Below are 14,052 nucleotides of genomic sequence, written 5' to 3' on the forward strand. Positions count from 1 at the left end.
TCAAGAGTTCACTTAATATAGATTCTTTAGTTAATGTTTACTGTAACATAATTCTTGTTATTCTGTGATGTTTTCTAACAATTTTCTCCGAATAAAATTGTTTGGAAAATAAGATCGACTAACGCATGCTCGCAGTTAACATAGACGACTTTATTACTTCTGCTTTGTATGCTTTGTATGCGTGATAAAACAGCAATAAAAATAGAAGAAAAAACATTCTTAGTGTGATGAATAATTCTTTTAGGCCATGATTTATACTATAGAATACTATAGAATGTTATATTAGTGAGTCCTTTTCAAAAGAACCTATGCCCATTTTAGAAGTTGACACTGTTTAAAGATTTGCATGTTCATTTGAATTATAAATCCTGCCTAAAGGTGTACATGTCACTTGTAGCAATAAATCCTGCATAAAGGTGTACATGTCCAGATGTCACTTGTTACAGTAAATCCTGTATAAAGGTGTATATGTCACATGTAACAGTAAATCCTGCATAAAGGTGTACATGTCACTTGTAGCAGTATCCTACCTAAAGCTTTACATGTCACTAATAGCAATAAATCCTGCATAAAGGTGTACATGTCACTTGTTACAGTAAATCCTATATAAAGGTGTACATGTCACTTGTTACAGTAAATCCTAAATAAAGGTGTACATGTCACTTGTAGCAGTATCCTACCTAAAGCTTTACATGTCACTAATAGCAATAAATCCTGAATAAAGGTGTACATGTCACTTGTTACAGTAAATCCTATATAAAGGTGTACATGTCACTTGTAGCAGTATCCTACCTAAAGCTTTACATGTCGCTAGTAGCAATAAATCCTGCATAAAGGTGTACATGTCACTTGTAACAGTAAATCCTGCATAAAGGTGTACATGTCACTTGTAGCAGTAAATCCTGCCTAAAGGTGTACATGTCACTTGTAGCAGTAAATCCTGCCTAAAGGTGTACATGTCACTTGTAGCAGTAAATCCTGCATAAAGGTGTACATGTCACTTGTAACAATAAATCCTGCATAAAGGTGTACATGTCACTTGTAACAATAAATCCTGCATAAAGGTGTACATGTCACTTGTAGCAGTAAATCCTGCCTAAAGGTGTACATGTCACTTGTAACAGTAAATCCTGCCTAAAGGTGTACATGTCACTTGTAGCAGTAAATCCTGCCTAAAGGTGTACATGTCACTTGTAGCAGTAAATCCTGCCTAAAGGTGTACATGTCACTGGTAGCGGTATCCTGCCTAAAAGTGTACATGTCACTTGTAGCAGTAAATCCTGCCTAAAGGTGTACATGTCACTGGTAGCGGTATCCTGCCTAAAAGTGTACATGTCACTTGTAGCAGTAAATCCTGCCTAAAGGTGTACATGTCACATGTAACAGTAAATCCTGCCTAAAGGTGTACATGTCACTGGTAGCGGTAAATCCTGCCTAAAAGTGTACATGTCACTTGTAGCAGTAAATCCTGCATAAAGGTGTACATGTCACTGGTAGCGGTATCCTGCCTAAAAGTGTACATGTCACTTGTAGCAGTAAATCCTGCCTAAAGGTGTACATGTCACATGTAACAGTAAATCCTGCCTAAAGCATTACATGTCAATAGTAGCAATAAATCCTGCATAAAGGTGTACATGTCACTTGTAACAGTAAATCCTGCATAAAGGTGTACATGTCACTAGTAGCAATAAATCCTGCATAAAGGTGTACATGTCACTTGTAGCAGTAAATCCTGCCTAAAGGTGTACATGTCACTAGTAGCAATAAATCCTGCATAAAGGTGTACATGTCACTTGTAGCAGTAAATCCTGCCTAAAGGTGTACATGTCACTAGTAGCAATAAATCCTGCCTAAGGTGTACATGTCACTTGTTAAGGTAAATCCTGCATAAAGGTGTACATGTCACTTGTGGCAGTAAACTCTTCCTAAAGGTGTACATATGATAAGGTAACATAAGAAATGTGTTAATTAACGTAACCCGTGTGAGCTATATATATAAACATAATTACATACAATATTTATCATTTAAAATCTCCCGGTCCAATAAGCCTGTAAGTCACTAGACTATGTACGTGTGTATTACAAAGTACATGTCATTTGTAAATGTAAATCCTACCTAAGGTATTTTTAGTACATGTCGGTTATACTAGAGAACCGGTCTGAAGCAGTACGTTTTATCAACTATCCTAGTAAATCCTGTCTAAAGGAGTTTATGTCAATGATAATATAAAATCCTGTCTAAAGGGGTTCATGTCAGTTATATTAATAAGAACTGCCTGAAAGAGTATTTAGAAAATACTGCGTAAAGGAGTTTTTGCTAAATTCTCAAGGAGTAAATATCTTTTAAAATAGTGAATAATGTGCAAGGGAGTCTACCAACATCATGTATCAGTACATGTCCATGTTAAAAGTGCATCATGTCTAAGGGCGTTTTTCAATTATTGTCTCTGTAATATACATCATGTGAACTCCTATGTTAAGTGGTTTATGTTAACAATGTTTTGACGATATGGAGCAGGGTCTCTGTTCCAGCATAACGTGTTCTTTTCGTAGTTCTAATGATGTGAAATATTTTATATATATTCCATCAGATGCACACCATCATGGAATTATCATGAACAGATATTAAAGTACACTTGACTTTTGTAATAGAAGTATAGGGGCCTCCGTGGCCGAGTGGTTAAGATTGCTGACTTCCTATCACTTGCACCTAACCGATTATGGGTTCGAGCCTCACGCGAGGCGTTGAATCTTTCATTTAAGGTAGACAGCTGGCTTGCGGAAGGCAGATTGTTCTATCTATGTGTCCGCCTGTGATGAAATAATGCACGGAGGGTTACCTTGTGTTTTCCTCCACCACCAAAAGGTGAAAGGTTGCCATATTAACGAAACTATAAACACAGCAAAAATAAATAAAAAAGCAACTTAAGTACAAGAGAGGAAAGAATGAAACTCATTTAATTCAAAAGGTTAACATTTTTTTTTTGTATAACTTTATGTCTGAAATTTTTATTACATATTCATACCTGGTTAATGGTCTATTTACAGACACATCAGCCTTGTTTTGAACTTTTTTCCCTGCCACCTGAATTTCGTGAACGCTTAGCCTTATCTTTTGAGAAAGATATTCAATCAACACAAAGTCATAAAAAGCAAAGGGTTGTTTCAAATGAAAATTTAACGGCGTATAAAACATATACAATTGTCAGTTTACTAACGTATTCATACGTATACATTTAATTCCGGAAAAGGACTGCATGAAGTGGCCACAATTTCGGACAGTTCAGTGCCTTTAAAAACTTACCATTCACAAAGAACCGTTACATATCTTCGTTTTGATGCATTTGTTGTAATGTCCGAGTGCTGTTGAAATTTCACGTTACTATGTAGAAAGTAGTTTTGAGCATTTGTCTTTACCTTTTCGCAAATGACATTCATTTTTAAATTGGGCGAACGTTTAAGAATATTCTAAGTATCCCTCGTACAGGACAGTACGACCGAACATGTAATGGCCAAGTGTCGGCCCTGTGCAATTTCTCCTTCTTTTCCGTATAGTAAAACAAGCACTTTTGGACATGGGTTGAGAATATCACCACAAATTAACATCATTCACAGTTCTCTAGTTTTGAAGATTAACACTGTTTCAGTTATTACAGCATTGAAAATACTATCATCAACAATGAACTTTTCTTGCTACACATCAAAGAATTCAGTTCATGTTCAAATTTCCAATACATATCTGTCATGGCTACCAGCCTGGAGTAGTTTTTAATCCCTCCGCACAGAAACATGTAATCCTGAATAAATTAGACAAAACAACTGTTAAAGACACCAGAAATGACACAAAATGTATACAATGTCAATAAATACGTTTACAATTCAACAGGTCAAAGTAGGGAAGCCTTCGTAAGAATTCAGTCTATGTTTAAATTTCAATACACATCTGTCATGACCACCAGTCTGGAGTAGTTTTTAACACCTCCGCACAGAAATGTAGTTCTGAACAACATAGACAAAACAACTGTTAAAGACATCAGAAATGATACAAAATGTACACAATGCCAATAAATACATTTAGAATTTAATAGGTCAAAGTAGGGATGGCTTCAAATTGGGAACTTCAGAATTAACGTATGATTATGTATTCTCGATAAGTAACCCGGCATTCTTTGGTCGTAGCTGTCAGCCCGCATATGGGTTTCCGTTAAATCCAAAGAATACCATTTTTTTTTACGATAAGTGTGCAAGACTGGTTCCAAGTCTGACAGTAAACATAATTATTTACTTTTAGACTTGGAACATTCGTAAGTACAACTCATACACTGATTGCCTTGATCATGATACAAACTTATTTTCTGGAAAACATAATTCTGATTTCATTTTCTTACTTCCTTCGATAACAAACAAAGATGTCCCAAAGTTATTTATGAAGAAGTTGGCAAATTTGAATTATTTCTATAACATTTCTGCTTCCTCCTGATACAAAAACTCAATTATCAAAGGTTTTCTGAAAACCGGAAATGTGTTCCTTGAAAATCAGTAAGATAGCTTACAAAGAGCAGATAAGTTTCGCGCAGAACGGTGTATATTATTTAGAAGCATGAAGCGTGTTCCGTTTGTGTTATCTACATCCGGTTTGGCAAGTGCGTGTGGGGTCAACTTCCTATTAGTATACATTTTCATTTTCTGTGTCCTTGCCCTAACTTTTACTTTGAACATTTCAAGGTGCGGCGTTTGTATACACTATAAATAGAACAATACATCTAATTTTGCAATTTGATCCTTCCGGTGCAGTTATTAATAATGATTCAGAACTATTTTAAGTAACCAAGGAAACGTTTTAATTGGACAAATGCATCTGCCAGCACGTGCGCGTTTAATTAATAATGGAATATTTCATTTTAAAAGTTTTCGACGCTGGGGTATAAATATAGGGTTCATCGAGGCACGCTGACAGTAAGAGTAAATACCAAACGGAATCGCTTACAAATTTTCAGGATGGCGGGATTGAAAATAGCGTTACTCTTCGGCTGTTTGGCTCTGGCTGCGGGGCGTACTCTTATTGTACAGAAAGCTTCACTGTCTTTGACAGAAGATTCTGAAGGTATGGAACATTGTATTTGATTTCATCTATAAAGTAAAATGCTGTTAAAACGATGCATAGAAAAGTGAAGATGTTTGAAATTTTTATCAATAGAGATATTGACTAATAATTTAGTTTAGTTGAAAAAAAGTAATTTAAAGATTTCCAGAATCGAGCGAACATTGTCTTTGGACATTTCATTTTTTTTATTATATTTGGATACAGCAAAAAGGCATATAAAACGAAACTTCAAAATTTGTTACTCAAAAGAACCCTATTTCAAACATAAGCACATTATATATAATTTCTTTCTTATTAGAGGCACTGACCTCTACACTTTGGAAAATAAGAGCTGTCCGTAAGACAGGCAATGCTCGACTATTCGAAATATTGTCCCAGAAGCAGGAACATATTACCCAAATTAATAAATGTTTAAAGAGTTTGAATCCAGTACCTGCATTGCTAAACTTTAACATAAAGTTTTAAGTTCAAAAGGGGACATAATTTGACAAAAATGCATGTCAGAGTCATTGGACTTCATGCGATCAACAAGTTTTATAATCCTGAAGACACATGTGAAGATTCAATTCAATATCTGCATTAGTTCTGGAGATAGTAACTTGCATATAAAACTTTAACCAGGATTTTCTAAGTCCAAAAGGGGGCACAATTTACTCAAAATACATATCAGAGTTATGGGACTTGACCCAGTGAGGTTGGTAATTGATCTACAAAAAGAAAAAATAAGTTTCAAATCTATATGCCTTTCAGCAATAGCTGTATGTACTTGCAAACTTTAACCAGGATTTTCTAAGTCCAAAAGGGGGCATAATTTGGACAAAATAAAGGTCAGTGTTATGCGACTTAGTGCAATCAACTAGTTTTTACAACCCCGACGACACATGTGAAGTTTCAATTCAATATCTGCATTAGGTTTGGATATAGTAGCTTGCATGTAAAAGTTTAACCAGGATTTTCTAAGGGGGCATAATTTGCCCAAAACAAATGTCAGGGTTGTGGAACTTGACCCAATGATGTTGGATATTGATCTAGAAAAAGAAAAAATAAGCTTCAAATCTATATGTCTTTTAGTACTAGCTGTATGTACTTGCATGCACAATTTTAACCAGGGTTTTCTAAGTCCAAAAGGAGGCATAATTTGGCCAAAATGCAGATCAGAGTTATGAAACTTGACCCAAAACTTTAATCAAGTTGTGACGCCATTGCCGACGCCGACGCCAGAGTAAGTAGAATAGCTAGACTATTCTACGAATAGTCGAGCTAAAATGATGATTTTTCTTTTTTAAATTGAAATTTTGTCATGTTATGAATACTAGAATATGAGCTCTTGTTACTTAAAAATGCCAAATTAAGAAAAAAGAAGCCCGCACAGGGAATCAAAATCGGGCCACTGGGGCAAGAAAAAACCTTTCCGCTGTCTATACCATTACCGCTTCAGAGGTATATTTGTAGATGGACTTAATTAAGGCAGTTTACGTCGAGTAAAACGTTACAAAAGCTTTCCGATTGTCAGTGAAAAAATTAGTAAAAACAAGTAATTCTCATGTGTATATATAAAATATATTCCGTCAATAATTAAGTTTCAAAGCCTTCTTAAAAATAAAGCATATATTTCCTGATACCTGTTTTCTTTGTTTCTTTTTTGTTTTGTCGTTCAATCTGGAGGCCAGTGCCTTTAAATGCTCGGTTGTGTACGACGCGAAGTAGATTTTAAACAGTGTACGTATATACTCTATAGCATCTTAATTGAACTTTCAAATAATCTTTTTATTAGATGAGACGCACATTAAGAAGCAGAAATCCCGAATGGTTGTATTATAAGTATTTTAATTCTGGGTTGCTTCGACAAGTCCGTATTACGATAACATTACAAAGAAAAAAACCGAAGCCAGAGTTGAATCCTCAAATCCTAATGAGGCCTTCTTAACCTTGCTTTCTGTGCAGTTTCAAATGTAGTGGCAAGCTGACCGAGAACCAGCTGTTGCAAAATATAAAACCAAAGGCATTCGTTCTAAATGAAAGTTGTTGCCTTATGCGTAATTGGTTGAAAGTTGTATTTCTTTTGTTATCATGTTTAACAACAGCATAAAACGGGCTGTTAACTAACTATGACACGAAGCTAATCTTTTTTTTTCAATTTCTGTACGTACAGATGCAGACGAACTAAATGAAATTCTGCGGACCGTTTCTGGCTATTCTGACGTCATTTCCGGTGAAGAATATGACGACATTGTTCAAGGCTGTAGCAAAGGGAGATGCAAGTTTTGCAGGGATTTACATGGAAATGACGGTAATCTGCGGCTTATTTCTATGTAACGTTGTATGATTTAGAGTGCATGCCGACCTGCAGCTCTTAAATATATAATATCATTATGTGTAGGTACCGTTATGTAGAAACAAAAAAAAATTATAATCGTCGCCGAGATTAAAATGATTTGGACCCAGTGTACTTTAGAATAAATTGTATCAAGTATCAAGAATCAGTTAAGACATTTTTTCTTAAATGTTTTCAATATTATATTCTAAAATTCTGCAGAAAGTAGAAAACTTCCAAAAAAGGCTGACAAGATGGACCACTTTAACGTGAACAAAATTAAGCTAAAACAGTTCACTTTAGTCTGAAACTTTTACCATAAAATGTGTGAGGCGATTTGTTGGTTTGGCTACAGATTTCCTCTTTTGTAAAAAAATGAATTACTTTATTTTTCAGTCTGCTTAGAAGCAACCTTAAAGAAGACTGGTGTCGTGATAAAAGTTACTCTTGACAACGAACAGATAGGGAAAACAGTCGTCACAGGTTATTTATAATTTATTTCTAGACTTTGGCTGAAAACTGTCCTGGAACGCCTTTGATATATATAACGGATATAAGCAATTTGGATGGCTAGTATCTTTAATATTTTGTATGTTTTGTAACCGTTTTAATACTAACCCAAATATTTAGTAATTATATTACACACGATATGCATTAAATGCGTGCAAATATAGTTAAGTGCGTACTAAACATGCAATAATTTGCGTATTTCTGTCGTACGTTCTGATCACGATTTAGTGGCTTGCGCAGAACGACTGTTCCAGGTCTGTCGTGGGCAACGCCCTTTTTATTTATTTATGTCTGTCTTTTTTTTTAACATCGCTCAAATAGTATCTAGACTGCTTTAGAAATACACGTTTCTCGAAATTATAAATTGACTTGTCGTCGGATCGACCTTCCGACGTTCAGACTGTTTTGAAAGACAATTTGTCTTAAGTGACATTAGACTTATATACTGCGTTTAAAGTTATCACTTCCCATCTGTAATTTATGTAAGCATCGATAACTAAGTATAACTTTGTTAAATAAATGTTTTGGAACAACATAATTTTTTTCATAGTATTTTTTACGGAAAATATAAGTCATTATCATAACAAAAGCATATATCTCTTCTTTACTGAATACCCCCTCCCCCACCCCCCCCCCCATCCCTCCCCCGAAAAAAAAAAAAAAGATTAAAAAAACGGGCTCAACGGATATGTCCCACTGGACATGGAGACAACATTTACGACAAACTAGATGTGCATGCTTAATTGAAAAGGTCTTCCATTTTGCATTTGATGATCAGATTAAAGTGCTAAGTATCTGTTATTGAACATTTGGCAATATTTAAGGCGCATTTGGCAATTATTAAGGCGTATTTGGCAATTATTAAGACGCATTTGCATCACAGGTACTTTTCAGTGCCTTCTCGCAACATGGGAAGATGAGAAGACAGCAAACTAGCATTCTGTCATGATCTTGTTCTGTCGTATTTGCCAGGGCACGACATAATAGCAGCGGCGCCAAAAATGATTTTTTCGTGTTGTTGCTCTGTCGGAGGTGAACACTTAAAAGTACGGTATGTCAGAAACAAGTCACCATTCACGCAATATTTCCTTTAGTCATGAACGTTTGCTTATATTTGCTATAATTTGATGTATTTCCTTCAGGTCCTAATCCACCGAAAGTGTGCAGACGATCCATACCAGGTTTTCCGGCAATTAAAGATGTCTGCTTAGAAGTCAAGGACGTTAATGTTCAGCAATTATCCGGTTGCGTCTATGTCTCCTTTCAGGTAAACATCACGTGACATTGCGGAATCTGGCCAAGTTCGACTAAGACTAACTTAATTACTTAAAGTTTTTGAACTGGTTCTAACTAAAAAAAAATCAAAACTAAAGGCAGTGTAGAAATATAAATTATTAACTGATTATTAATATTTTGCTCTTTTTTTCGGAAACTTATAAGTATTTATTTATTCATTCTTTTGTTTGTTTAATGATTTATTTGCATGCATTGTATAGCATTGTATTGCCGTATTTCTTAAGCAATAAAAATTTGATTAAAGTAAAGTAAACTAAATTGATAATATTTACAATTTATTATTTAATTGAATAACTTTTAGGCTAGACGCACACAATTCAACGTTAAAATTGGGTGCTTCAAGATACCAACCAGTGATGGTGTGAACCAAATAAGAGAAACTGAGTTGGGGCAGGTTGAAGAACATGGTACCAGAGCTGAAAACGAGGAGACCGTTGTTATGTTTGAGGGGATCGACAGCTAATATGCAAAAATCGATTCTCCTCATTCAATATTTCAACCACTTATATGCCGGAACAAATTGTTGAAATATGTTATTGACACTTGCATGTTAAAATTCTTGTTCTTTATATGAGTTATATTTATTCCACACCTTCTTTTTTTATCTCCTTCAATTAGCGTATGTGACCGTATTATATATTCCCATGTTAGTTACGAAATAACAGTATCACTTTATTGAATGGTAAGAGTCCAAAGAATCCCATAAAAGCCGCTTAACAATAGTGTACACATATTGAGCCATTTTACACATATTGTACACATATTGAGCCATTTTACACATATTGTACACATACTGCGTCATCTTACAAATAGTGTATCCATATTGTACACATGTGGCATTTTAAACGTATTGTACATATTTTGTGAAATTTTACGCATAGTGTGCAGAATCCTGTTAGTCAGGCTCATATTAGACATTAGTAAAGGATGGACAGTTGAGTTAAAAGTTTCTAAATGTTTACTGTGATATAATTCGTGTTACTCTGTCAGGATTTCTAACAATTTTTTCCGAATAAACTTGTTGTGGTGCGACTGTTTTAGGGTACATGGCGTTCCCTTGTGTGTTCGTCCTTGTTCGGCTTTCCCCAACGGACGCTCCCCCCCCCCCCCCCACCACCGACCCCATTTCGCCCGTTGCCGTTTCCGTCCCCTCCATCAATATTTAACATAATTTAATATGTATCTGTTGGATGTTTGAAGCAACCCGTCTGAAATATTTTTCCGTTACAGCTTCTTTTTGTTGTGGGCCTGCTATGTAAATGCGTGGCTCTGGGTCTGTGTTTTTGGTGTTCTGTGCTTCCGGGAAATCTACCATTACCTATTATCTTTTGTTTAAAAACTAAGATCGGATAATGCCACGCTCGCAGTTAACGTTGACGACTTTATTACTTTTACTTAGTGTGTGTAATAAAAAAAAGCAATAAAAATAGAATAAAAATTGTTCTTGGTTTGATGAATAATTCGTTTGAGCCATAGTATATGCTATAGAATATTACGTTTAACTTAGTGAGTCATATTCAAAGAAGCCTATGTCCATTTTAGAAGTTAATCCTGTTTAAAGATTTACATGTTCATTTAAATTGTAAATCCTGCCTAAAGATGTACATGTCATTTGTAGCAGTAAATCCTATCTTAAGGTTTTTTTTAAATGTGTTTTTTTTCAGGAATAAGGTGATCACATGTTTCCAACGATTAGAAAAAAATACATATAAATGGTGAGCAGAATGGTAGGTAATGAAAAATGCAAACATTCAGTGCATGACTTTAAGTCCGTAAAAAAGTTATTTGTTTTCTTGACTACTTGAACAACTGTAAAGGGTAGCAGTTTTATGGTAAGGGTAGAACCCGGAAAGTCGCCTTTCAAACCCATTGAATTGGAAAGTTAATTGTTTTGTATAACTATACAAAAGGTTCTGTACATATTCATACCTAGTTGACGGTCTATTTACAGACATACCACAGCCTAGTGATCTACTTTTTCCTCCCACCTGAACTTCGTTGACGCTTAGCTTTACCTTTTGAGAAAAAAAAGTCAGTCAACATCAAGTCATAAAAGAAAGGATTGTTCTACATGAGATTTGAACAGCGTATACAACATGTATATAAGTAACAATACAGTTGTCAGTTTGCTGATGTATACATTGAATTCCGGAAAAGAACTGTATAAAAGGTCCGCATTTTCGGACAGTTCAGCGCCTTTAAATATTCACCATTTACAAAGAACTATTATATATCTTCGTTTCGGTGCATTTGCAATAATGTCCCAGTGTTGCTGAAATTTCAGATAACCATATGTAGAAATTCGGTGTAGTTTTCAGCACTTGTTTATCTTTATGGTTATACTATACCAGTTCAGTTACTAATCCCCAATGATAACGTGATTCCCGCAAAAACGAGAGGACAAGTCTATTTCATGATAACTGATATAATAATCATAATGTAGAGATGGTACCTAAGGCTATGGATTCAACGACAACAACAACAAATCATGTGCAAAACCAAAGCACATATCGCTTATCTCACACTTGCAATAATTTAACATAGCACCGTGCAGTAAATACGGGGATGTTTGACAGCGACATCGGCCTCGTTGTTTTTGGTTGATTAGCTAAAGAAAGGTGATTGTCATTTCTTATTAACTAACACTACCATTTTGTTTATAAAGCATATCTGCATTATATTAACCGAAGTTTCTGTAACGGTAGATTCCGCAAGGTAAATGGGATTCCGCACGTTTCTGTAGATTTGCAAATTAGGTACATTTGTAAACACAAGGTGCGTGTCATAAAAAGTGAAATAACTTTCGGCACAGGTTTTGGTATGGTTTTAGTGTGACAATGAGATAGAATATACATTTTTATATCGCTCTGTTTTTAACTCATACATTCTGAGGCCTTGATTATTCTTGGCAAACGAATTTTGTAAATTGTTGAGGGATTCGATGTCGTAAAATTCATATAGTCTATTTATATTTTTTCTCACGAATAATGTTTTATTTTCTATGATCATACCATACCTGTAAATTATCGGCAGTAATAAATAAAAAGAATGTCTTTAAATGAATTCGTTTGAAAATGAAAGCTAACATGTACTAAACTTTTTTGTTTGAATGATTATTCATAGATCTTGAAGTAAACTATAGCTTTGAGAAACACATCCGAATCTATGCATAATTTATTCAGATAACTAAATAGTCCTAGAAGAGTTATCTGTCAGTGGCTTCACTTTTCCAAGTAGGTCCTGGACCAAATATTTCGGATTAAATATTGCCTTTCAGCATGAAAAAATGAAGTATGAAAGTTAAGCCATTATATAAATGATGTACTCCAGTATTAAGTTTTCAACAGAAAGTAATATCAGATGCAATTTGAATTTTTAGGTACCATCTCTACATAATGCTTGCACATTACTTGACGAGCAAATATTAGAACTTCTTTCATTTTAAACATCCACTAAGTATATGGCAACATAACTCAGTTGGGTAAAATGCAGACAACAACTGGATATAAGCAAATCGTTTTGTGGGTTCGAATCCTCATGAGGATTTTTTTCTGATTTTTGTTTTGTTTTTCCTATTCGTTTTCATTTTTGTTTCCGTATTTTTGTTTCTTTCTTTGATGGTTTGTATTAGTATATATGTCTTTATATAACTCAATAGTATGTTCATTATTTGCATGGCTTAAGTGCATGCATTCAATCAATGTCATCTTTGATATATAATAAACTAATCTGATCTGCCATATCGCCTTTAGATACCTCTCTGTCGTGTTGTCACAGAACTCATGAAGGAATCTTATTTTTTATGCAAAAGTGAAATAAAAATGAATTGTCGATGCTGATTTTCGAACCCACACGGCAAAAGATCTGTTGAACATGGACAGTATGCTTTACCACTGAGCTAATTCGTAAATGCTACAAAATCTAGAATATTTAGATTGTAACATGTTAGAAAAATGTTGAATTCCCTATGTTCCATTTTAAACTATTTATAGTCATGTTTGTAAATATCAAGTTATCGTTGGGGCATAGTACTTGTTTATTTTATATAAACAATAGAATCTTGGAACCTCATTTTCAGTACTTTAGAACATTTCAATGATATGAAAACCATACATGGTAATCTAGTATAATATGTCTTCTTATCAAAAATGAAAAAAAAAAATACATATTGATATGTTATGTTACATATAAGAAAAACAATATGTTCTGAAAATACTGCCATGAAAATGTGTGTGTGTGTGTGTGTGTGTGTGCGTGTGTGTGTGTGTGTGTGTGTTCGGGTTTAACGTTTTTTTCAACAATTTTTCAGTCATATAAACGACGGTGTCTACTTGTAGCAGTGAGCACAATGCCCAACTTTATAGTGCTGCCTCACTGGAATATCACGCCGTAGACACGTGGCATGATACCCCACGGTGTTATACTGACATCGGACTGACCATTCCTAGCATTATCCTCTTAATGCTGAGCGCCAAGCGATGAAGCTACTAGTACCATTTTTACGTCTTTGGTATGACCCGGCCGGGGATTGAACCCACGACCTCCCGCACCCAAAGCGGACGCTCTACCACTAGGCTACCGAGGCTAGCCATTTTAAAATTAGTAATAACACGTATGTAGACACGTTTTCTTATGTTTGTCATTTTAATTTCTGGTCTTATAAACCCTTTGGTGTAAAATAAATAGTATATAAGAAGCACAGAAAAGGTCCTGAAAAATATAATGGCACATTGCTGAGATATGTTGCTGGAATTCTAAAGAAACGTATAATATATATTATGGCCGTCACTATGGTGGACCATTTGCTATATTGTTCTACTACAGGTAT

At 34.9% G+C, this 14,052-nt stretch overlaps 1 protein-coding gene and 1 non-coding gene across 2 annotated transcripts; one reads left to right on the plus strand and one right to left on the minus strand.

The window, feature by feature from the left end:
- Positions 1 to 4,919: 4,919 nt before the first annotated feature.
- On the plus strand, positions 4,920 to 10,665 carry LOC123542554 (uncharacterized). Its single transcript, XM_045328459.2, has 5 exons — positions 4,920 to 5,104; positions 7,257 to 7,394; positions 7,815 to 7,901; positions 9,071 to 9,195; positions 9,526 to 10,665. The coding sequence occupies exons 1-5, from the start codon at positions 4,999 to 5,001 to the stop codon at positions 9,685 to 9,687; spliced, it is 618 nt and encodes a 205-aa protein (XP_045184394.1). The 5' UTR covers positions 4,920 to 4,998; the 3' UTR covers positions 9,688 to 10,665.
- A 3,072-nt stretch (positions 10,666 to 13,737) lies between these two features.
- Trnap-ugg (transfer RNA proline (anticodon UGG)) lies at positions 13,738 to 13,809 on the minus strand. The gene has a single exon. It is a non-coding gene; the product is annotated as a tRNA-Pro (tRNA).
- Positions 13,810 to 14,052: the final 243 nt, after the last annotated feature.

The sequence above is a fragment of the Mercenaria mercenaria genome, chromosome 19 (assembly GCF_021730395.1).
Source record: "Mercenaria mercenaria strain notata chromosome 19, MADL_Memer_1, whole genome shotgun sequence".
In the NCBI taxonomy this organism is placed as follows: domain Eukaryota; kingdom Metazoa; phylum Mollusca; class Bivalvia; order Venerida; family Veneridae; genus Mercenaria; species Mercenaria mercenaria.

What these genes read in the sequence shown, in the direction of transcription:
- LOC123542554 (XM_045328459.2), top strand. Translation starts at nt 4,999, where the DNA reads ATGGCGGGATTGAAAATAGCGTTACTCTTCGGCTGTTTGGCTCTGGCT. An exon ending in TTTGACAGAAGATTCTGAAG is followed by an intron (nt 5,105 to 7,256) that starts GTATGGAACATT and finishes CTGTACGTACAG; the next exon opens with ATGCAGACGAACTAAATGAA. An exon ending in AGGGAAAACAGTCGTCACAG is followed by an intron (nt 7,902 to 9,070) that starts GTTATTTATAAT and finishes TATTTCCTTCAG; the next exon opens with GTCCTAATCCACCGAAAGTG.